Source organism: Palaemon carinicauda, chromosome 6 (genome assembly GCF_036898095.1).
Source record: "Palaemon carinicauda isolate YSFRI2023 chromosome 6, ASM3689809v2, whole genome shotgun sequence".
Taxonomy (NCBI): Eukaryota; Metazoa; Arthropoda; class Malacostraca; order Decapoda; family Palaemonidae; genus Palaemon; species Palaemon carinicauda.
The window spans coordinates 141,568,794-141,594,788 of record NC_090730.1 but is presented as its reverse complement, the minus strand read 5'-3'; the positions used below and the strand labels follow the sequence as shown (position 1 = coordinate 141,594,788).

At 33.3% G+C, this 25,995-nt stretch overlaps 1 protein-coding gene across 1 annotated transcript in view; it reads right to left on the bottom strand.

Annotated features, from left to right (window-relative positions):
• LOC137642685 (anoctamin-8-like) overlaps nt 1-21,214 on the bottom strand; it is a 25,704-nt gene extending 4,490 nt beyond the window's left edge. The window contains exons 1-10 of the mRNA XM_068375466.1: nt 21,170-21,214; nt 20,171-20,351; nt 17,067-17,227; nt 15,537-15,639; nt 10,518-10,650; nt 8,124-8,240; nt 5,792-5,898; nt 5,166-5,333; nt 3,858-4,010; nt 2,515-2,650 (exon numbers count right to left, since the gene is read on the bottom strand). Coding sequence (XP_068231567.1) covers nt 2,515-2,650; nt 3,858-4,010; nt 5,166-5,333; nt 5,792-5,898; nt 8,124-8,240; nt 10,518-10,650; nt 15,537-15,639; nt 17,067-17,227; nt 20,171-20,284 — 1,192 coding nt within the window. The 5' untranslated portion in view covers nt 20,285-20,351; nt 21,170-21,214. The remainder of the gene's footprint in view (nt 1-2,514; nt 2,651-3,857; nt 4,011-5,165; nt 5,334-5,791; nt 5,899-8,123; nt 8,241-10,517; nt 10,651-15,536; nt 15,640-17,066; nt 17,228-20,170; nt 20,352-21,169) is intronic.
• Nucleotides 21,215-25,995: the final 4,781 nt, after the last annotated feature.

The window sequence follows — 25,995 nt, the reverse complement described above, 5'->3', positions numbered from 1 at the left end:
AAGCTCCAGATTCAAGTAAATGCATAAATGATAATTATTTTTCATTGTAAAGTTTCTTGATCGTCTTGTTGAGTAATTGTACGATAAGTAAGTGAGAGATATTTTTATTTATAATACATTACGGATTCATAATTTTCATCATTTCTTTTCCCTGATCATTTGACCTAGCCATTTTCTGCCGTTTTTATTTTATAAAAACCGAATTACCAAGGATGTATTATTGATAATCATGTGTATTGGTAAGAAATTGTTTACTATTATATGTATGTATGTATATATATATATATATATATATGTGTGTGTGTGTGTGTATGTGTGTATACACATTTATATGTTTATGATATAACATAAGTGCAGTTTTTCTGTTCCCGTGAAAATTATTTTGAGCTCATTATGTCCAGAGAGATGTCTTCTATTTTTGGACGTGAATAAGATATTGTTCATTCAATATAATCTCTTTTTGTTTACCAAAAGCCCTCCATCCCATGCTTATCATTCTTTTAATTTCGGCCTCACGTCCTGGGGAAACACTTGCTGTCTGTCTTAATTACGTATATTCATTAACAATCTCTTGAGGTACATAACCCTTGTTGTGTCTCTGCATTGCATTGAACATTATCATAGTTTTACTCGTATTCATTTCAGGCCTACATTTCTGCTTTTCTGTTCAAATCTTCTATCGTCGTTTGCAGTTCATCACATGATTCACTAAATAGAACTATGTCATCTGGAAATCTTAAGTTATTAAGGTATTCCCCATTAATGTGGGTTCCTACATTTCCCCAATCTAAATTCTTAAAAACTTCGAAGCACGTTGTGAACAATTCAGCAACGATGGGGTCTCCGTCTAACTTCTTTCTCAGTTGCAATTTTCTCACTATCTTTATGTAGTTTTAGCATTGCTGTACTCCGCATATAGACATCTTCAAGTGTTCTAGCGTAAGATTCGTCTATTTCTTGTCTTTGAAGGGCTTTCATTACTGCTGAAGTTTTGACAGAATAAAAAACTTTATCAAAGTCTATAAATGCCATACATATAATTTGTCATACTCTGTTGATTTTGCCATTAGATGGTTAAATACATGGATATGGTCAGCTGTTGAAAACCTGATTCTAAAACCTGCCTGATCTCTTGGTTAACTAAAATCTAGCTGTCTTCGTATTCTGCCTAATATGGTCTTTGGAAATAGTTTATATATTACTGAGAGTGAACCTATTAGGTGGTAATTTTCCAGGGTTTTTTGTGTCTGTGAATTAATATAGTGATAAAGTTTATTTCAAGCTGTTGGTATAGTTTTATTACTATGAAACATCTTCAATCTATTTTTAAATCAATTGTTAGGCCATCATCTCTTGCTTCTTATAATGTTTTCTTTACTTCTACTGTTACTTTAAGTACCGCCTCAGATGTTTCCTTATTTCTATTAGCAAATGTATTTCTTATATCTACTGTATAGCATTATATAGAAGTCTTCTGCAATTTTTTATCAGTCCATCTCTTTTCTTGATAATATTTCCATTTTTATTCCTTTAAAGCAAATATCTATTGGCACTCTGTTCCAAGTCTTCTTTTCATCAATTTTATGCTTTTTCCTTTGATTGGTGTTTCCTAAATTCGGGGTGTTTAGTTTATTTGTTTTGTATAGTTTTGATAATTCTAATATATATACCGGTATATATATATATATATATATATATGTATATGTGTGTGTGTGTGTGTATGTATATATATAACATGTGTATGTGTTTCTTATATTTATGTATACACATACGTGTATATGTATATATATATATATATATATATACACACACGGTATATTGTATGTATATATGGGTATGGGTATATATACATATATGCATGGATATATATATATATATATATATATTTGTATATATATGTATATGTATATATATATATATATATATATAAATCAATAGATAGATAGGTACAAACGACTAACTGACCCTTTCAGTTAAGTTTCTTGAACTTTGAGGGTACAAACAAACAAAAAATTACTGATCTCATTGAGACTTCTTAGTGATCGACAAAGATATACAATGAAGTAATAAATGCAGCATTCCAATGGCAAAAAAAAAAATAATAATCTGTGATCATACACATTATATTGTATGTATATATGGGTATGGGTATATATACATATACGCATGTGTGTGTGTGTATATATATATATATATATATATATATACAGTATAAATCAATAGATAGATAGGTACAAACGACTAACTGACCCTTTCAGTTAAGTTTCTTGAACTTTGAGGGTACAAACAAACAAAAAATTACTGATCTCATTGAAACTTCTTAGTGATCGACAAAGATATACAATGAAGTAATAAATGCAGCATTCCAATGGCAAAAAAAAAAATCTGTGATCAGCAGGCATTTTTTTTCCATTTTTTTTTCTAATACGGATTTACTGTAAACTGAGACTGAAAGTGACCATTGAGAAGTAAGGCGATTATAGATAACGAAAATAAAAGTGGTCATGAACGCACCCTGTTTGTTGAGCCATAGGGCGAGCTTTGTGTACCACTTGTCAAAGAAGGCAATGGGTAGAGCCATGAGGGCTTTGGGTACGAAGGAGAGGCAAGAGAGAGAGGCCGTTGATTCCAGATAATCCTTGCATTTGTCCTGGAAAGAGAAGGAGGAAGAAGAGAAGAAAGGTTAGTGTAAGGAGAGTGTGACGAGGATGAAGCTTAGGAATTAAGCGAAAACAATGAAGTAAGAAAAAAAAACAATGAAAATATAAAAGACAATGAAATGTAAAAAAAAAGGGACATCTAACAACTATGAAGGAATATTGAATCTTATATTGCAATAAAAAACTATGTTCTTTGGTAATTATGTTTAATTTAACTGAGGCTATTAACTTTATTTTAATAACAACTCATTCCAGTAAAATAGTTGTTGAATTTTGAAACTGTGATGAGAAGAAGAAATATTTGATTTGGTGAAACAGAAATCAACTCATAATAACCAACATTTGGTCATGTTATTCATGCGGTGCCCGTTTCCATATTTAAGGAAATTGGAATTGAGTGACCATTTTTTAATATCATTACTAAATTTCTAAATGATAAGACTAAAAATATCGTGGATACAGAAATTTAGTCTCTGGTATTCCTCACAGTTGTGATCTTGGTCCATCGCTTATTATGCGTAGATGTGGTATGGCTATAAAATCATATTGCTTGTCTATGCAGATGATGCAACTCTGTTTGGATCTATCTTATCTGATAAGCAGACCTGAGGTTGCTAAATCTCTGAAGAGATTTAGTTAGAATTAGTGTGTGTGGCACAAATTGTTGGATCAAGCTAAACTCCAAGCATGCTTTTTAGAAATCTTAGGACATAAGATTCTCTTTTCCAGATCTTTTCAGTATCAGTGTTTCTTTAACGACGTGCTTGTCATTTATGAGTCTATGGGTCAGTCTTGATTGCAAATTTACTTGTGAGAAACATATCCAGAGTTTAATGTGTTTAATTTCACAAATACTTGAGTTTTGCTGATTTCTTAGTAATCATACCTGGCGCAGTTGTTCAATCAGCTTACAGAAAATGTTGCATAAAATTCACTATAGTTTTGACCATCATTTGCATTCAGACCGATTCAGACTAAACCATCCCCGATTTCGTACAAGCTACGCAGTTCATTCTAACTGTCTAACTTTTTTTTCTAGAAGTATTACTCCCTCTGTGACCAAATTGTTGAAAAATATTAATTATCATCTAGGCGGTTTGTTAGAGTTTCAGCTTCAACAATAGCTTAAACTCGGCCCTTAAAAGGCAGCAGTCAATTCTGTAAGAGGTGAATCAACAGTAAGCTTGAAATTAATACCTGAAACTGAAGTATGAAGAGCATAACCCAGAAATTGATGTAAACCCCGGCGAGGGTGACAGGAAGGGATACGAAATAGCGAAAGACGTTTCTCTTCCAACTGGGATAATAAGGTTCAAGCCTTCCTGTGACACGGCATAGCTTCAATGGGCCCTGTGGATAAAACAAATTGAGTTAATTACCATTTCCCTCTTAACTAGATTTTATAGTAGCGATTAGTTTGATATTAACCTTGCATGGCAAAAACCACTTACGAAGAAAAGACAGGAAAAATACTAGGTTATAATTTAAACAAATTGTGTACCATAACTATCAAATATTAGCGAGAAATAATAAAAATCAAGATACATTCAATTGCCTTCAGTGAACTGATATAAGTCTGCATATGATTTTAAGTGGAATTTAGATTAGATTGAAATAATGTCCGAAGGATCAGATGAAATTGAACTTAAAAACTGTGCTAGTGTCATCAATCATCTTTTTGACCTTTGCCTATTCCAGTTTATGAAAATTTGAGAAGCTATGTGAAACGTTCTATATCTATGTAAATATGAGAGAGAGAGAGAGAGAGAGAGAGAGAGAGAGAGAGAGAGACGTTCTACATCTATGTAAATATGAGAGAGAGAGAGAGAGAGAGAGAGAGAGGGAGAGAAACGTTCTACATCTATGTAAATATGAGAGAGAGAGAGAGAGAGAGAGAGAGAGAGAGAGAGAAACGTTCTACATCTATGTAAATAAGAGAGAGAGAGAGAGAGAGAGAGAGAGAGAGAGAGAGAAACGTTCTACATCTATGTAAATATGAGAGAGAGAGAGAGAGAGAGAGAGAGAGAAACGTTCTACATCTATGTAAATGAGAGAGAGAGAGAGAGAGAGAGAGAGAGAGAGAGAAACGTTCTACATCTATGTAAATGAGAGAGAGAGAGAGAGAGAGAGAGAGAGAGAGAGAAACGTTCTACATCTATGTAAATATGAGAGAGAGAGAGAGAGAGAGAGAGAGAGAGAAACGTTCTACATCTATGTAAATGAGAGAGAGAGAGAGAGAGAGAGAGAGAGAGAGAAACGTTCTACATCTATGTAAATGAGAGAGAGAGAGAGAGAGAGAGAGAGAGAGAGAGAGAGAGAGAAACGTTCTACATCTATGTAAATATGAGAGAGAGAGAGAGGTAGAGAAACGTTCTCTCTCTATGTAAAGAGAGAGAGAGAGAGAGAGAGAGAGAGAGAGAGAGAAACGTTCTACATCTATGTAAAAGAGAGAGAGAGAGAGAGAGAGAGAGAGAGAGAGAGAGAAAATAAACTCGCCAATCCAACCTTGAACTGAGGCCTAGGTTCTGAGAACACATTTAGATGGGCATCCATTGTCCCCCAGGAATAGGCCATTTCGGCACTTCGCCTCTTCCAGGTCTCCAGCCAAGTGGTCGCCCACACCACGTTCAGGAAGGCGAACACCACAAGACTTCTGTTGTCTTGGCTGTAACTCTGGGTCCAGGAAGAATTGTTCCGGTAAAGGCATTGTTTGATAAAGAAGGCATGCATATTTTTTCTAGGACAAGACAGGATATCACATTTCAATTCATATTTATTTTTTGATTAATTCTGTGCATGTTTATTTTAACTTTCTATCAGTTAGTCTAAATGTATTATCTCCATTTCCTTGCGATGTTCTTTTTTTTTTAATGATATAATGGGAACCAAGATATATTTGAAATGTCGGTAAATAATTTTAATTTCCGTTTACCTTAATAATGAAATGCTAGAGAAAAGTATTCTGTTTTAGGTTTTCTTTCGCAAATTGAAATATCTCAAAAATCAATATTATTTTTTTCTTTACAAAATAGAAAATAAATCAACGTAAGATTTTTATTCATCAATACTTCCCTTCTGATACGAAGTATAATAACCATTTGCTAAACTAAAAACCACCAAGGTACTCATACCCAGAAAATGATGCCCAAGATTGCTGGTATGGTGAGGGCAGTTGTATAATGCCCGAGCCAAGCGAAATAAAATCCGATATGCGATCCAAAATAATCCTTTATATGATCTGTAAAGAAAAAAAAAATTCTCGTTCATTGTTAAATAATACGATGGAATTTTAGGTTATAAGACCCAATATTGAATTTTATTTGTTAAAAGGTATCTGCTGATATAATGAAAGAGTAAAACAATCAGAAATCAAAGCAAAAAAAAAAAAAAATAGCCAGATTAATAGAGGGGTAGTTTAGTTAATATTGTGGACATTACCTTGGGAAAAGATCGTTTCTATTGTGTAATCGGCAATTCTGGGACTTCTAGAGTTACTATAACCCACATCCATAAGGAGGAGGCCAAGTTTCTTAATAAATTTTGATACTGTTTGTACCTGGGACCCATTCGTTGTGATCGCCGCGAATATCTCTGAATAGCTTGGAAACTACTACTTCATTTGGCTTGGATTTGATGGAATCCGTGTGAAAGCAAATGATATATGCCAAAACTGTAATGAAGTGTTTTAATAACTAGCACTTAAACTCTCAGGCAACCACTGTCTGCCTTCCATTCCTGTTAGTGATGAATGGGCTAAACTTTCTCAGAGGTAGGATCTAACCCTCCTGATCTTTCGAGGGATTCGAAAGGGAGAACCTTGCAAAAGGGGCCAACCATCTCTGTTGCCAGAAATGGTAATCGAGACCTCTTCATAAGGCACCAGTCACCAGGGCGATGGAGATTTCCTTATTGGTGCTAACTTCGAACAACCTTAGACTAGAGACTTCCCGGGGATTCCATACTCTATAGCCGAGAGAGAAGCTCTATAGAGTTAGAATGCGCTGATTTATTGGATGGAAGAAGATTCCATTCCTCAGAGCTTTCACAGGGAAAGCCTTGTTAAGTTAGAAAACTATAGCAGTCGCCCTTGGTCTGAGGAAAAAAATACTGAGGATAGTGTACTATGAATGATCAAGTATAGACATACTTTTTTGTATAGATTGAAAAATGGGCGTGTCATTTCACGAGGGTCATTGGAAAATATACCATTAAAGAAAAAGTCTAAATACAATAAAGATCTTTTATAGAAATAAACGTTGAAAGAAGTAACTATGGACTACACAATACAAAAAGAATAGAGAATACAGCAAACATGTAGGAAAGAGATGCTAAAGTGCCACTAGGAAAATGTATCCAGAACAGATCAAATATAAAAGAAAGTGATGTAGTGCTACCATCTTGAAGAAGAACAAGGAATAGAGTAAATATCATGAATATGAAATTTTGTTGAAGTACTATGTGGAAGGAGGGAATGGAATAACAGGTCGATTAACCAGATGATATGATACAAATTTAAGTGGAAAGAGAGCCTTGCATAAAAAAAAAAAAATGGCTTATTGAGAAAGTCTTATAACTTTCCGGTGATCAATATATTCTAAAGAAGTGTTTTAATTCTTTCATTCTACCTTTTTTCGAGTATTGCTCTCGTGTCTGGTCTTGTGCTGCTAATTCTCATCTTAATTTGTTGGAGAGGAGCTTACGGTATATTAAATTTCTTATTCCTGATCTAGATATTAATCTCTGGCACCGTCGTTCAATTAGTTCGTTATACATGTTGCATAAGATTTGTCATAATTCTGACCATCCTTTACATTCAAATCTTTCCGGATAGTACCATCCTGTACGCAATACTAGGTATGCAGTTAATTCTAATAGCCAGGCCTTCTCCATCATGAGGCTCAATACTGCACAGTATTCTAGAAGTTTTATTCCTGCTATGACCAAGTTGTAGAATGATCTTCCTAATCGAGTAGTTGAATTGGTAGAACTTCAAAAGTTCAAACTTGCAGCAAATCTCTTTTTATAGTTTATGAAAGATCTGTTTTAGTTTTGTTACTGTTCTTGAATAATTTATTTTGATTGTTTATTACGTTTCATATAGTTCATTTATTTCCTTATTTCTTTCGCTTACTGGGCTAATTTTTCTTGTTGGAGCCCCTTGGCTTATAGTATCCTGCCTTTCCAACTAGGGTTGTAGCTTAGCTGGTAATAATAATAATAATAATAATAATAATAATAATAATAATAATAATAACAATAATAATAATAATAATGATTAGGGTATATACAATAATGAATTGATTTACCACTTACACAGTTCAGAACTTTAACCTTGAAACAATTGAAGCGTTCTGTGCATTTTATCATATTTTTGACTGACGCAATAAAAGAGAAGGGCTGATGAAATAAATGGCAGTTATTTATCAGTCTCTAAAGGGACAAAACATAGAATTTATAGCTTACCTATTGGCTGTCTTTTGAGAAATCCGGGAACCCATTTAGTCTTCAGAGATTTCAGCTTTTCGTATTCATGAAGTGGAAATATATTCTTGATGATGCCCCTGGACAGGAGCTTGGGCACTGGAAATGCACAAGGTAGTAATATTGATAATAAGTTGAGATAGTACCAGCAATTGATAGAACAACAATGATGCTGTAATGTTAATCATTCAAGAAGATGTGATGATGATAACTACAAGTATAACAAATATTTTATTGGACAATAGCAACATTATAGAATTAGATTTGTCTAAATACACATCAGTCATTAATTCATTTCTTTAATCACTAAGTATCATAAACGTTTAAACCATTGGAGTCAGTTTCATATGTTATTATCTTTATGTTTCATCAAAAGAAAACGTTACCCTATAAGACATGTACAGTTGGACACAGGAATTCCTGGCATGCCTCACTCTGAGGAAGTGCACCTTTTCATACCTCTACTGCATGGCGAGTTCCTGTTTATAGCTCCGCCCACCACCTCTGCCATCTCTCCCTACACTGCTTGTTTAGTTACTCACTGTGTACTAAGGGTGTGACAGGGTGCACTTCTTCAGAGCGAGGTGTACCAGGAAGTTATGTGTCCAACTGTACGTTGAGTAGTAATCAAACACCCTTTTCATTTCAAAATCCCATTTTGAAATAGAAACTCTCCATGACATATGGTAGCTTTTATATCTTTGTGGTACTGTAGCGGAAAGTTTTGTCAGAGGAAAGAAAACAGATTATGTAAATTGCAAGATAAACGGTAAAGTTTTGACAAAAGAAATTAAAATATATCTTAGTGATTATTATTATTATCCAAAATGTGTGTTAATTTTCATGAAATGACTAAAATTATGCGTTGTTAAAAGGTTCTCATATAATTGAATAAGCATATGATATATACTCCGTTTAGTCTTCATTTTATCTGTACCTATTTTAGGAAACCTCTTATACACATTCGCTCAAAAACAACTTTGTCTCAACAGATTCCAAGATATTACGTAGCTGATAATCAGCTTACAACTTTTTGTGTGTTGTACCTTTAGAATGGTTTTGGTTCTGTGTTAATGCAGGATCTCAGTCATTCAACAATATTGTACTTGTAACATTGTGTCTAGAGGAAGTTAGTTATGATTTTATTTTCACCTAACATTGTATACTTGTTTTTGATTGTCCGGTTCACTCTAACGATGCATTTGTGGGTTCTTAAAAGCTGTTTTATATTTTTCTCATTTTGTGAATGATATGATATATTGTATGAATATATCTGGTTAAAATTTCTTTTGAATATATTTGCTTGCAATTTATTCTAATTTTGTTTCACTAGAAATATGCCGGCGCTTAATGACCTCGCCGTCCCAGTTTCTGTCTCTTTTCCTAAATTTTGAAATCCAATGCAATCCTCCATAATGATTTAGGTAGAAAATTTAGTGACCTTTTATTTGTGTTCGTCTACCGTAATCCAGACATGGATGATTCTATCTTCGTTTGTCTTCTACCATTATGGCTAAGATACAAGATGATAGAAAGGCTTCTTTTGTTTTTGTTGGGGATTTCTTACTAATCAATGACAGCTGACCTTAACAACTGTGATGCATTTATTCCTGCTTCCATAGTCCTATACCCAAGACTCAAGGGATGACTCTGACATTAATGGTATTTAAGGAGAATAAATGGCTCAACATTAGTAAAAACAAGGCCTAATTGATTAATCCGTCTCGTAGTGCTTATCAGCTTCAAGATTCGTTGTGCATTTTATAAAAGCTATTGTTAACTTTGTATCATAGTTTATTTTGTATCACATCCTTACTGGCATTGCCAAATGAGCTGCATATTTTTGGTATCTTTATTATTAGCCTCTCATAACTTATTCGAATCTTTGCTATTCTACTTCGAAACATCTACTGTCTTTTATTAATCTTATTTCTGACAGTTTTTTAATTGTATCTCTATTAGATTTCATTCATATTTTCACCTTGAGTAGGTTTTGTTAACATTTTATAATTATTCTGCTTAGATTAAGATTTTTATTACAGTCAATTATCTTTTGACCTCTTCTCATAAAGCCGTGAAAGAATAGGGTTATCAATCTTTGCAAAAGAATATTAATATTATAGAGTTGTTATCGTACTGCATTATGTTCGCTCCTGTATTTACACACTCTCTCTCTCTCTCTCTCTCTCTCTCTCTCTCTCTCTCTCTCTCTCTCTCTATATATATATATATATATATATAAAGGAAATACTACCGTTCTTTACTTTAAAACTATATCTTGTAAAACACATAACTTTACGCAAAAGTTGAGTAAATTCACCATTACTGAACTATTTAAACATTTAATAAAAAATTAAAAAATCATGTTTCCCTTACCTATCGCCTGCCCTTCCCTAACGTATACATTTGAGGCAGCAAAATGTTTCGTAGACCTTAACGAGTTTAGAAGGAAGTGGACGATGCTTTGTCGCTCCTGCGTGGTGAAGAAAGTTTCCTCGTCCTCTGAACCCTTTGCAAACAACACAAATTTGTTAATACTAGATAGAAGATCAGCTTTTTCACTTTATGCTTACAACACCCACGCGTTCTTATCTCCCGTATATGATAAAAGCAAGTCTATATATATGTGTGTATATATATATATATATATATGTGTGTGTGTGTGTGTGTGTGTGTGTCACGCCAAGCTCTCCCTGGACCTCGGATAAAGAGGGAGGGTGTAGTCATACCCTCCCCTGATGAGAGGGGGCGGGGGTACATATGCGTATGTGTGCATATCTATCTAAATATTTAACAGTCATTTTTGACGGTTCGTGTACACTAGTACAGTATATAGAAGGTAGTAGGTTGGCCAGGGCACCAGCCACCCGTTGAGATACTACCACTAGAGAATTATGGGGTCCTTTGACTGGCTAGACAGTACTGCATTGGATCCTTCTCTCTGGTTACGGTTCACTATCCCTTTGGCTACACATACACCGAATAGTCTGGCCTGTTCTTTACAGATTCTCCTCTGTCCTCATACACCTGACAACACTGAGATTACCAAACAATTCTTCTTCACCCAAGGGATTAATTAATGCAATGTAATTGTTCTTGGTAAGGGTAGAAGAGATTCTTTAGCTATGGTAAGCAGCTCTTCTAGGAGAAGGACACTCCAAAATCAAACCATTGTTCTCTAGTCTTGGGTAGTGCCATAGCTAGGGTTGTAGCATAGCAAGTAACAATAATGATAAGAGTGATATATATTTATACAGTAAATATATATATATATATATATATATATATTTATATATATATATATATTTATATATATATATTATATATATATATACTTATATATATATATATATATATATATATATATATATATATATATTCCAAATGGCTAAGCCATGAAACAGTGATCCAATCTTTCACCTACGTTGAACTTATCTAATACAACAACTTTTACTTTTCGTTTGTATGAATACACTGCCATTAAAAAGGATTAATTATTTCTTTTTAGAGATACCTTGATGAAAGCCATTAGTTATTGGCTTGAACCGCTGTCGGCAAAAGTTAAATAAATGGAAGAGCACAGTAACAAGTTAGGTCTTTTCCTACAAAACTGTATCTCTGAAGACAAGAAAAGATACAGAAAACTAGAAAAGGCTAGCCTTAAAACGATTGATCACAAGTGCTTTAGCATACATATATCATCATCATCATCATCATCATTTGTTACTAGTCCACTGCAGAACAAAGGCCTCAAACATGTCCTTCCACTTTCGTCTGTGTATGGTCTTTCTGTGCCAGTCCACGACCGCAAATTTCCTTAGTTTGTCGATCCACCGTCTTCTCTTCCTTCCCCTGCTTCTATTATAATCTCTATGGACCCAATCTGTTATTCTTTATGTTCAGCTTTTGTCTGTCATCCTTATTATATGTCCTGTCCATGTTCACTTCTTTTTCTTACTATTTGTTAAATATCCTTCACTCTAGTTTGCTCTCGTATCCATTTTGTTCTTTTTTGTCTTAGTGTTAGTCCCATCATTGTTCTTTCCATAGAGCTTTGAGTTGTAACATGCTTATGTTCTATCTAAGGCTTTAGTAAGGCTCGAAGTTTCTGATGCATAGGTTGTGTGTATGTATATATATATATATATATATATATATATATATATATATATATATATATATATATTTTACCCAAAAACCGATAAATCGGTTGGAACTTTTGACCGGGGAAACGTCTGTCTATATCCGAACATAACTTGACAACAAAACGTTTACCCGATTGAGCGGTTTAAAGAATTGATATAAAAATTTTAACCGGGTGTCGCCGGTCGCTTGCTTTTGACATTACCCATAGTCATAAAACAAAAAAATTCTGGGTAACGTACCTACAACTATAACGTTAAATAATAAAATAGCATACACGCCAACCTTTGATCACAGCACTGGCAGCATTTTTGCTTGTTCCCTGGTCGCGCTTGCCAGCGCTGTGATCAAAGGTTGGCGTGTATGCTATTTTATTATTTAACGTTATAGTTGTAGGTACGTTACCCAGAATTTTTTTGTTTTATGACTATGGGTAATGTCAAAAGCAAGCGACCGGCGACACCCGGTTAAAATTTTTATATCAATTCTTTAAACCGCTCAATCGGGTAAACGTTTTGTTGTCAAGTTATGTTCGGATATAGACAGACGTTTCCCCGGTCAAAAGTTCCAACCGATTTATCGGTTTTTGGGTAAAATATCACTCTTTTTTTACGCAAGCGTTATTGATTAACTAGTTTATAGTTATATCTTCAAAATGTGAGGTCAAACATGTCTATAACTTATTATTCAGAAGCTGAGAAATAAACGTTGAAAGTTCGCTTAAAGATGTCAGTTTGATGCCTTTTGGAACTAAAGTACGTGACTACAGCCTTCGTGATTACCGCAAAACATTCCCACATAGCCTAATACACAATTTAAAACATAATCTACAAAACCTGAGGTCGAACAGCTATCTAGCTCATTCAGAAGCTAAGATTATAGAGTTGAAACTTTGCTAAAAAGCGTCTATCCATGACTCTATATCGAACACCTGAAAGTTGACGTAATTTTTGCTATTTTTTTGCATATTTCTGACGTCATATTTCACGAACCTTATAAGATAGGGACTTGAAACTTTTAGGATCGTCTAGTTAAATTGAATAGAACTAAATCCTAGAGTTTCAAACTTATACTATGTCCGGAAAGCACTTTTCTGAAAACCCGGTATTTCTGGTTTACGTAATCGTATATAACAGCACTGGCAGCATTTTTGCTTGTTCCCCGGTCGCGCTTGCCAGCGCTGTGATATATATATATATATATATATATATATATATATATATATATATATATATATATATATATATATATATATATATATATATATAATATATATATATATATATATATATATATGAATGAATGAGAAAACAAGGCGATGGCTATGTGATGTATGTTTGTGTTTGTATTTGTGTATATATTACACCATTCACCACGATGTTTCAAAATCTACTAAATACACTTAGGTTTCCTGGATATCAAAACACATGCTTTATTATACGTCTTTCATGCATTCTATCCAACTCTTAATAGAACTTCCTCTTCTAAATCCTTGAACCTTTGAATTATATACCCTTTTCACTAAACCTTTTTCGCTCATTCTTTTCGCTAGCAGATTCATAATATTGTCACCTTCCCATCGATTGTAACCATTTTACAAACTTCACATTTCTCACCTTATCAATTCATCTTACACTACATTTTTGCACAAGCAGCAGTTTTCAGCAGCTTCAACTTTTCCTTGCATTCTTATTCAAATACCATTATTTCACATTTACAAAAGAAAGTTGGCTTAACAATTATTTCATGAATTCTCGTATTGACTTCCAAAGACAAGTCAAGTCATACATAGACGTTTATTCTTTGAAGTTTTTAAGAATCTTTAGTAATTTTCTCAAAGTGCTTCTTCAGCTAAAGAAAAATCCACTTATATATCGATGCATATTTAATGTAGATCCTAATAATATTTTGCCTTTTTCCTTGTGTTAAGATTAGCCCACCAAAACTTTAAATACACTTTTGTACCACCTTGCGTGTTTCACTTCCAATGTGATTCACCTATTCTCTCATCTTATCATCATCTCTTATATTTACTCCCTGATTCTTGAACAAATTTACCACTTCCATTCTTCCATCATCCAAACTAACTGTCATTACTCCATCTTATTGGTTTTGATGTATCTTCATTACCTTGCTGTTAAACACTGAAAATCTATCATCAGCTTTTTTTCCACTATTCCCCAAGCAGCATTGTATCAATTGCAGAGATCAACTATTCCACATCTTTTTTATCATAAAGCTCAGCACCCACATTCACTGATTTTTATCCGACCTTTCAAATGACTCCCTCCGTAAGAATTTTGAACTGCCATAAAGACAATACATTCTTGTCTCAGTCCCACTTGCTTTGCTTCTATAATAAAATAATTTAGTCACTTTCATCACTGTTATTTAGGTTATGCATTGTTTACACCATTCGTTTTATCTCTTTTTAGATTATAATGAACTTATCTTTAATCTATTTTTTTTTTTAAATAATATAATCTTTTCATCCATGAAACATCTACCTCATCAAAAATTCACATTATTCATCCACAATGAGTCTAACTTTATCAGAATTCTAACATGTACAGTTGGCTTCATTAATTCTGGTACGCTGTTGTCTCCCTAATCTCCCGTGAAGTGTACCGGAATTAATGAGGCCAAACTGTACCTTCCCTGATATACTAAGGCACGCGTTGCTCTTAAAATTCATACAGTCTCCTGTATCACCTTTATCTTTGTATAACGAAATACGATAGTTATTCCCTTCTCACTTGTGCCTTTTGGAATCATTCTCCCATCCAGACATACCTCACAAATCTTTCTCAACTATTTAATCACACCTCCGCCCTAGTTACAATTGCCACAGCAACTCACCTGTAATCCCATCAACTTCTGGTGTCTCTCCTTTCTTCAACATTTTAAATGTTTTCTGTACATTCTTAATAGTCATTCCCACAAACATTCTCTTTCTTACACTAACCCATTGAGTTCTAGCACTACTCTGATTATTTTACTCTCACAAACAGAGAAAAGCATAATCAGAAATTTTGTATTCAAATCCAAATCGTTGATGAAGAAATGGAGATTTATGCATGACTTTTTATAGGTGCTAAGCACTTTGTAATGGATTAGACTTTTAAAAAAGGAAATTTTAAAAATAACTAAATATAATAAGATTACTCTCAAATAACAGAGAGAGAGAGAGAGAGAGAGAGAGAGAGAGAGAGAGAGAGAGAGAGAGAGAGAGAGAGAGAGAGAGAGACATACCTTGAACAACAATAGTTTCTTGTGGGTAACTTCACTGAGATCGCCTCCAAATGCACCCGCTGTTTCTTTTACAAGTCTCATTTGTTCAGCTCCCTTAAGCAAACTGTAAGAAAATATTATTTAGGTTCACTACTTTTTTCAGATAAATATCATTATAAAACTGTAAATAATACACTGAAAACAAGCGATAAGAAATTATATTTACAGAAAGAGATACATATAGCCATGTTTTTGTTATCGTTATTGTTTATTTAGTTTCTAAGTATGATGCATCTTTTTTATTACCCTTAATTCTTATCCTGTCTGGAGACATTGAGCGAAATCCTAGATCAGTAAGTCCTAGACTTCGTCAGTGTCGACTACTGTATTGCAATATTCGTGGTCTGTATGCAAATATTCAAGACCTTCCGTATGCGTCCAGGCGGTATGAAATTCTTTTGTGCTCAGAAACTTTGGTTTCTAATATGAGGCATTGGTCTGAGTTACTTTTAGCTGGCTTTAAGCAGACAATAATTTTGAAACTGGATGTCATTCCTAGGCCCAGGGGAATGGGAGTGTATATTAGGACTGAGTACCCTGCTTCTCATAAGTCCTGCTATCAATGTGGATGTCATGAGATTCAGGTAATAAAAGTTTGTGGCAGGCATAACAACTTCTATTTGTGTCCGATCTACCACAATCCAGTCATGGATGATCCATTTTCGACTGTCTTCTTACCATTATGGCTAAGAAACAAGATGTTAGATAGGCCTCTTTTTTTTTTTTTTTTTTTTTTTTTTTTTTTTTTTTTTTTTTTTTTTTTTTTTTTTGGCGATTTCGATGCTCACCATATAGAGTGGTTAAATTCTGTTTCTCTTAAGAGCTTTGGATTTTGCCTCTGAATAAGGCTGTGATTAAATAAGTGAAGCTACTCACAGGCCTGATAATTTGAAAAGCAACCCAAAGAAACTTTAGGAAGGGTAGAAAATTATATTTATTCTGGGGTCTTGAAATGGAATGAAAATGTGAAATTTTCTAAAAATAATTTTCTTTGGTAACATGTGTGGTTAAAAACTCTCATCCCAAACCATTCGCCCGTAATTTTTAGTGGGTGAAAATGTTATTTACAAGATTATTATTATTATTATTATTATTATTATTATTATTATTATTATTATTATTATTATTATTATTATTATTATTATTATTAGCCAAGCTACAACCTTAATTGGAAAAAGCAGGATGCTATAAGCCCAAGGGCTCCAGCAGGGAAAAATAGCCCAGCGAGGAAAGGAAATAAATAAACTATATGAGAAGTAATGTGCAATTAAAATAAGATATTTTAAGAACAGTAACAGCATTAAAACAGATCTTTCATATACAAACCATAAAAAGAGACGTATATCAGCCTGTTGAACATAAAAAAACATTTGCTGCAAATTAGAACTTTTGAAGTTCTACCGATTCAACTATTGATTAGGAAGATCATTCCACAACTTGATCACAGCCGGGAGAAGAATAATAAGAATAATGTTAAATTCCAACACTAACCCATTAAAACTGCCTTTTATGTGTAAACACGTAGATTTGGTGCTAGGATGATACTTCGAGGATACGTTGAGCTGTGGGAGAAACTCTTCCATCGAGCTTTTTAACCAACCGATAGTTAGGCTGTCAGCCGTGGGCGAAAGCACTATCACCACGTCACAGTCCTTAAAGAAATAATGGCGTAAAGGAATTTTAGGTCAGTAAAAATCAGTTGGGTTGAATAAAAAACATGTAATGTATATATATATATATATATATATATATATATATATATATATATATATATATATATATACATATATATATATATATATATATATATACATACATATATATATAATATATATATATATATATATATATATATATATATATATATATATATTAAATTTATACCTTATATTATTATTATTATTATTAATATTATTACTAGCTAAGCTACAACCCTAGTTGGGAAAGCAAGATGTTATAAGCCCAAGGGCTCCAACAGGGAAAAATAGCCCCGTGAGGAAAGGAAATAAGGACATAAATAAACGATTTAAGTAATGAAAATCAAAATTAGATATTTTAAAAACATTAACAACATTAAAACAGATATTTGATATATAGACTATAAAAGGACTTATGTAAGCCTGTTCGACATAAAAGCATTTGCTGCGAGTTTATTTCTATCGGTGAACGATGTGTTGATTTTCATATACAGTATATATATATATATATATATATATATATATATATATATATATATATATATATATATATATATATAGATATATATATATATACACTGTATATACGGTATATATATATATATATATATATATATATATATATATATATATATATACTATATATATACTATATATATAAACTGTGTATATATATTTATATATGTATGTATATATATTGTATATATATATATATATATATATATATATACAGTATATATGTATATACTGTATATATATATATATATATATATATATATATATATATATATATATATATATATATATATATATATATATATAGTGTTGTTTGTTTACAATTTATGTGCATACTGCCATTTAGTGTAAATTAATCTTATTTCAAGCTTGTTTGTGCTAAGGGTGGTGAGGATTTCTTATCTGGAACATAGTGATTCATATCTTTAGTTAGGATGCTTCCTACGTGCAAAGTATCATGTCAGTTTTCCAGTAAAATTTACAATGCTTTCAGTTACTTTGACCTACGATATCCATGTTTATCACCGTGGATCGCCTTTTATTCAATAGAAATTAGTAAGAAATTCATATTTTATTCCAATTTTGTGTATTTTTATTGTGGAAATATCACACGTCAAGGCTTTCATAGTGCTGTACTGAAGGTAAATTTAAGAATCAAAAAATAAAATTCACTGAGCTAGAGTTTAAGAATTTGGAATACCCGGTAATTAAAAAAAAAAAAAAAAAAAAAAAAAACAGAAATGGGGACAGTGAAGTTCAGATGACCAACTCAAAGCAACGCAAAGAACATCCACCAAATTCCTCCAACCTTCTCAGGCAAATCATCCCAGTCGATCGCCAAATCCTTCTTTATAGATTACTTTCATTTTCACTCTTCTAGAGACATCATGGATGATGGAAACACTCTACCTCACAGTCTTCAGTTTTTAATCGGAGAACATGTCCTAGTCGTCGACATCGATCAATCATCAATCATTCATCCATTTACTGAATATTTGTGGTTCATTGATTGATTGATTTGAGGTTTTCTGGCGTTGAATATTTGTGATCTCTTATAATTTCGTTACGAATATGATCTTGCCATTCAATATCAAGTAATCTCCGAATTTTATTTTATCATTATCATAGTTTTCTAAGCTGAGCTAGATTTGCCTTCATCAGTTTTTCAGCAAATTTGTTTTAACGGATTCATTGATTCTAATAACTATGCAAGAATGTTGTATATCCAACTCCAACATGTTCTTTTCTTGCAACTTGTTTTACTAGCATTGATTTCAAGACTAGAACCGCATACCATTTTCTTAAGTTTTTCAACTACCGCTTACAAATTTTCTACACTTTTACTCAGCATTACTTTTTCTTCTTTGCCTTCAGCTTTTCCCATTTCTATGTGGTGTCACTGTTTGTAGTTAGCCTTCTCCATCTTCATCTTCCTTGTACAACTTGTTCTCTTAGGCCGGAATCACATCGGAAGTGAGGCGACACGAGGCACGGAAATGCCGAAATGCGAAACATCTCACTCCACATGTCACCCTGTCACATAGGCGTAGGCATGTGCTCACGTTTGCCAGTTTACACAATGGATTCCTGGGCTATGTTGCATTAGTTTTATTGATTAAGCAAAGAAAATAAAAGCTATTGCTGCCATGAGCGTTTTCTATTTAGGAGTAGGAAAGGAGAGTTTAATAAAGATAAGCTGCTAACTGATGAAATATAGCTGTTGAGCTCTTGTTCAAGTCTTAGAAGTGACATTTGACATTTCTGTTGAAGTACTGATAAAGGAAGATGCATATTGCTGATAAACTCTTATCTCAAAAGGAAATGGTATGATTATAGTTGATAATTTTTTTCCAAATTAAGAGATACATCAATACTCTTGACAAAAATCAGTAGCGTATTCTGCATATATCGTAACCCTTAAAAGACAAAATTTATGCTATTGTGAAAGAAATAAAAGTGCGTGATTTATATATTCAGTCTAAAGTAGTGTATCAATATGGTACTTAGTCCTAAAATAAAAAGAGAAAAGTTTCTCCTCTTTCTTTCCTGTCATTGAGAAATAGTATTCGAACTATAAGGGGGTAATACTGCAATTGTTCTCATCTTAAAAGAATTATACGATTTATAGTTCCCGAATTAAACAGTTTCGAGATGCATGATAACTCCCCCAAAAAAATAACTGGCTCTAGTTCTCAATGTCATCCGGAAAGTGATTCATTATCAGCGTTAGATTTGATGTGCTTATGGCGATAGATACTCAAACAAACAGACAGACGAAGGCTCTTAATACCCAAAATGTCTGATAGTAATCGTGGAGTTGGAGAGACTAATGGCGGAAGAAGTTAGGTTTAAAACAGCAAAAAATGACATCGAACCACCCACCTTCTCTTGTACTGTTTGAAGCCATTCTTTCTTGGGAGTGATTACATGACTTCCATAAGGAAGCTTTTCCTGGATGAGCTTCGATGCTTCGGTCAGTCGCCTTCTGATGTCCATTTCTGGCCGATTTTGGATTTTTCCAATCCTCGGATGTACACCAGGGGAACCCACAAGGATTTCTTATCTGAAATATTGAGAGTTACTGATTTCAAAGTCATTGAACATGAACTTAGGACGAATATTAGTATTTACATATTTTCTTTCCATGTCCCTAATAAGATAAAAGTTAATTTTGCATTTAACGTATCCCTACCGGATCAAATTGTATAAATGTTCTGTATTTAAATCTGATTGATTGAACACTTATCACAAAAAAGTATGTTATCATCCACACACTTATCAGAACTGTGAAGAATCGAGTTCTTAACATTTAGGAGCTTTTCTGATTGTAATAACAAAGTTGTTCTCTCCAAAGAGATTTTGCTTGTCAATTATTTCTAGTTTCCAAAGGCTTTAGTAAAGGGATAGTTGCTTTAATATTATATGGTCTTAGAATAGATCATTTCGGTTAATCATGTTTAGTAATAGTGTGGCCTGTTTTTAGTATTTGTGCGAAAAGGATTATTGTAAAAGAATTTAAATTAGCTAAACATTCAAGACATAAGTTCTCTTCCTCTCTCTCTCTCTCTCTCTCTCTCTCTCTCTCTCTCTCTCTCTCTCTCTCTCTCTCTCTCTCTCTCTCTCTCTCTCTCTCTCTCTCTCTCTCCACGTTAAATGCAGTTGTGATCATTTATCATTAACAGATTTCAGGTAAATATGGAAATGATTGCTATCACAGGTGTTGTTTCAATCAAGGAGAAACGAAAAATATTCGGACGTTTTAAACATTTTGAGCAATATACGAACATGTTAAATAAAATCCCTTCCACTCTATAAATAATATTACCCAAGGAAAAAGGACAGTAATGTAATTTAAAAGCGAAAACAAATTCTTTCACCTACTTTTCAACGATGAAAGTTAACTGGAAAGCCGTCCGTAAATTGACACCTGTCTCTAGGTAGCCTGCGAGAACAATACCACTCATTTAAAAAACGGATTTAGAAACATGATTCATTATCTGCGATAACGTATCTCTCATCTTCCTATTGATAAGATGATTGATTGATTGATTCCAACTCTGGTACTTCCTTTCTCGTGACTAATTTCTTTCCCTTTCAACGTCATGTTCATATAAGAAAGATGCCGCTGCTCTTGTAGTTGATAACAACTTGAATAAGCCTGGTAGAGATATTTTTTAAAGCTAATGGGGACTTTAATCAATCATTAATTATATATAATAGTATTCATCATAGCAATGCACGACTTTTCGGGAAATCTCCACTGTTTTTCTTAAGAGACGATCTGATTCATTTGACCTTGGTTTTATACGCACTTTATTAAGGCATCACAGATTTTCCTCATATTAATATTGTTAAAGTGTAAAGAATTTGCTTTTTACAAAGGGCAAACTAATATGGGCAGCCATTTCTTCTAGTTATGAAAGAATCCAAGAGTAACGGATGCAATGCTTTGCTATAATAAGTTTTGTGCATTAAGAAATTGTTCCAATATATACTTTTTATTGAGTAACTCAGTAACTAATAAAATTGCATTGACTCAAACATGAACACAGACACCTCATTAATAGCACAATGAAAATTTTTGTCTCCCATTACGTGTACTGAATTATTTGATTTTTGTTAAGGTCGTTTTGTTCTGAGACTTTGAAAACTTCCCACTTCATTGTTCTGGCAAATTATCTCTGATTAAGTGTCGAGGAGAATGGAATAAGAGACATGACCCAAAAATATAAGAGCGATATTCCAAACTGGTATGGATGAAGACTACGTCAAATCGTGGAAAAGGTAAAACATAAAACACTACTTTTCTGCATTAAGCGTCAAACTCCTCGTTTTACAAAAGCAGATGTGGCAGCTTCGACCATGTGATCTCTCTAAAACAAAGTGCCCAGCAATCTGAAGATTTAAAAGAGAAGAGAGGCTGGATATCATCGGTATTATGGGGTTTCTTCCTGATTGGACGGAATTGGATCAACAGAGTTTTTGTGAGAACTGAACTTGACTTAAGATATGGAAGGCTTACACAATATGCTGCAAGAAAACAGTAAACAAAAAACTGAAAGAGATTGTGAATCATCATCAAGAACATTGTTATACTCAATGCAGCGAGAAAGGACAGATAGGGTAGGGCACCTGGTTTTAAACGGATTTCCCATTGTGCCACATCTCCACTGATCACTGGCTTGCCTTCTTTCTTTAATCCTCTCCATCTCCTTACCGCCTCTCTCTCTCTCTCTCTCTCTCTCTCTCTCTCTCTCTCTCTCTCTCTCTCTCTCTCTCTCTCTCTTTATATATATATATATATATATATATATTATATATATATATATATATATATATATATATATATATATATATATATATATATGTATTCCAATTGTCTTTTCTTTGCTATACTCAACGCAGCGAGAGGGGAAAGCCCCCGATTATAAACGGATTCCCCCCAATGGTGCTCTCTCTCTCTCTCCTCTCTCTCTCTCTCTCTCTCTCTCTCTCTCTCTCTCTCTCTCTCTCTACATATATATATATATATATATATATATATTATATATATATATAGATAGAGAGAGAGAGAGAGAGAGAGAGAGAGAGAGAGAGAGAGAGAGAGAGAGAGAGAGAGAGAGAGAGAGAGAGAGAGTAATAGTAATAATAATAATCCTTTATTTCCAATTGTACATTGGGTATTCTACATAAGTAGCCATATCATTATAAAACATTTTGAATTTAACTCTTACATAAAACTTGGTATAGATTAAGAATATCAAAATCATTAAAAATATCAACAATATAAATACCATAGGAAACTATTTGAAACTATGTATAAAAGTAGACAGTCATAGGTAAAATGAGCTTCAAAAAGAAATCCAAATAGTCATAAATTATCAATAAATAAGTATATAAAAATACGTAGAGGCAATAAAATAAACTAAGACAGTTCTAAAAAAAATAGGATATGTAGTAAAAATCAGATAGTCATAAAATTTCAATAAATAAGTCCCAACAAATACGTACAGACTCAGAACCCATTTTGAATTAGGATACTTGGTTTTAAAAACTACAATGTAATATCAGTAGTAAAAGACATAAAAATAAGCCAGATTAAAATCTAAGAACAAAGTACTAATGATTAAAAGAACAATTTAGACTCTGTTAAAAGTAAATTCCTTAGTTTTGACTTAAAAATAGACACAGAGCCTGCTTCTTTTATTTCACAGGGCTGTTTATTATACAACACTGGACCTCGGACTCTGATTTGCCTTGAGCCAATACTAGTTTTATGTCTTGCAACATACAAATCATCCCTTTGGCGTGTAGTGACATTACTGAATAAAGATACAGGTGGGAAACTGTATAACCAATCTGGAATTTTATTATTTAAAGCTTTATATACCATAGTGCACATGTCAAGAGTATACTGGTGTCTTATTTTCAACCATTCCAATTCCTTTAAATGTGGAGTTACATGTTCAAAACTTTCTAACGTTGCCAACAGTCACTCTTGCTGCAAAGTTCTGCAGCTTTTGTACTCTTTGTAGCTGTGATTTGTTAGTACATCCCCAAACTTTTAAGCAATATTTTATAAAACTTAAAGCTAGTGACTGGACGACTATCTTGCGAGTACTTGACTCAAAATGATCTTTTACTCTATTCAAGTATATAAGAGTACCCATTACCTTTTTATACATTTCGTCTATGTGATAGTCAAAGTTCATGTACCGATCGAAATGAACACCTAAATTTTTCACAGTCGTCATTGGCTTAATTATATTTCCATTAAAATTTATCTGTACCTCATCTCCAATATCTGACACATATTGCCTGGATCCAATAATGATAAACTGTGTCTTTTTCTCATTTAAAAGTAAGCCATTTCTCAAAAAGTAATCTTTAGCTCTGTTTAGAATGTCTTCTGCCTTACAAATTATGTCGGCTATATCCTTAATGTCACCTTCTATTAGTATTTGCGTGTCATCAGTATATTGAATTATAAAACAGCCAGGTATTGATCTCACGAGATCATTAACATATACCATAAAAAGTATAGGGCCGAGAATTGATCCCTGAGGTACTCCAAATTGAATATTTTTCTTCGATGATACAGTACCACTTAGCCTGACGGACTGAAACCTATTCTCAAGGTAGCTCTTAAACCAGCTCTGATCAATATTCATCAACGTACATTTCTCCAAAAATATGGCATGATTTACGCTATCAAAAGCCTTAGATAAATCTAGTAATAAAAGTAAGGAAACTTTTTTGTTGTCTATATTTTCATAAATCTTGTCAGAGAATTTTAACAGGGCTGTTTCAGTAGACAATTTTGGTCGGAATCCATGTTGGCTTAAAGAGATTAGTTTATTTTCCTCTAAAAATTCAGTTAACTGATTTGCAATAACTTTTTCAAGTACTTTCGATAGAACAGGTAGCAAGGAAATGGGACGGTAATTAGAGATATCGTCGGCATCCCCGCTTTTGAAGAGCGGAATGACATGGGGAATTTTCCATATGTCTGGATATGAATAAGTAATAATTGATGTATTGATAATTATCGTTAGGTAAAAAGTAATAACATATAAACCATCTCTAATGAAACGTAAACAAATACCATTAGATCCAAAGGCGTTAGTTTCTTTCAAATCTTTAATGACTAAAATTACTATGTTACAGTCCACTGGCCCTGGTCAAAACTATCGACTCTACTGTGAGGGACAATAGGGTCTGTTTCCAAAGGCATGCGGTTATGCAGTTCTTCCTGTGTTTTTTCAAAGGTCTTTCTCCCCACTTCTGCAAAGAATTCGTTAAACTCTTCAGCTTTACGTTGCAAATCATCTTTGGTATCACAATTCAGCTTATTCGTATCGCTGTTTATTCCATTGAAAAGCATATTATTAGTAATCTTCCACGTAGCAGCCATGTCACCTTTAGCATTTTTAAATTCTTGTCTATAGTACTGCTTTCTACTATCAGTTAACATCGAGTCTACCTTTTTCTTCAGTTCCTTATGAGTTTCTCTAAGCTGAGTATTTTCTCTTTGATTTTTTAGCTTTTTCTTTACGTTATCTCTTACCATTATCGTCTCTTTTATAGTATCAGAAATCCAAGGGGCAGGGGGACGAGTTACTTCTTCAGTAACCACATGTGCGCACATATCTACACAGGATGTGAAAACATTGGTTAAAATTTCTACTTGCTTAATTACGTTATCGGTACTTAAAATTTGATTCAATATGTGAACATTATTCATAAGTAGAGAGCAAAGAGTTTCTTGAGAGTAATTTTTCAAGCACCTAAAAGTTTTAAAAATAGTTTGCCTTTTCGGTTTACGAACGTTCAGCAAAGTTAAAATATTCTCGTGATCTGCTATTGAGCTAGGGATTACCTCTGATTTTGTTATCATATATTTAGAATTTGTAATGACTAGATCGATAAGGGATGCTGAGGTAGAAGTGATTCGTGTGGGTTTATCTACAATCTGGTCAAATCTTAAGTTTTTAATTAGCTTACCCAGTTTGTTCTCCTTTTTTAACAGATCATCATTAAAATCCCCGTAAATGAAAATAGGTTTATTGCGTAAAATTACTCCCTTAAAGACGTCTGAAATATAGTTAAAAGAGGTAACAGCAGCTTTAGGATGGCGGTACACGCACCCGACAATAATAGAGGGAAATTTTCGATGTTGGACGGAGACCCACTTATCTTCCACTCCC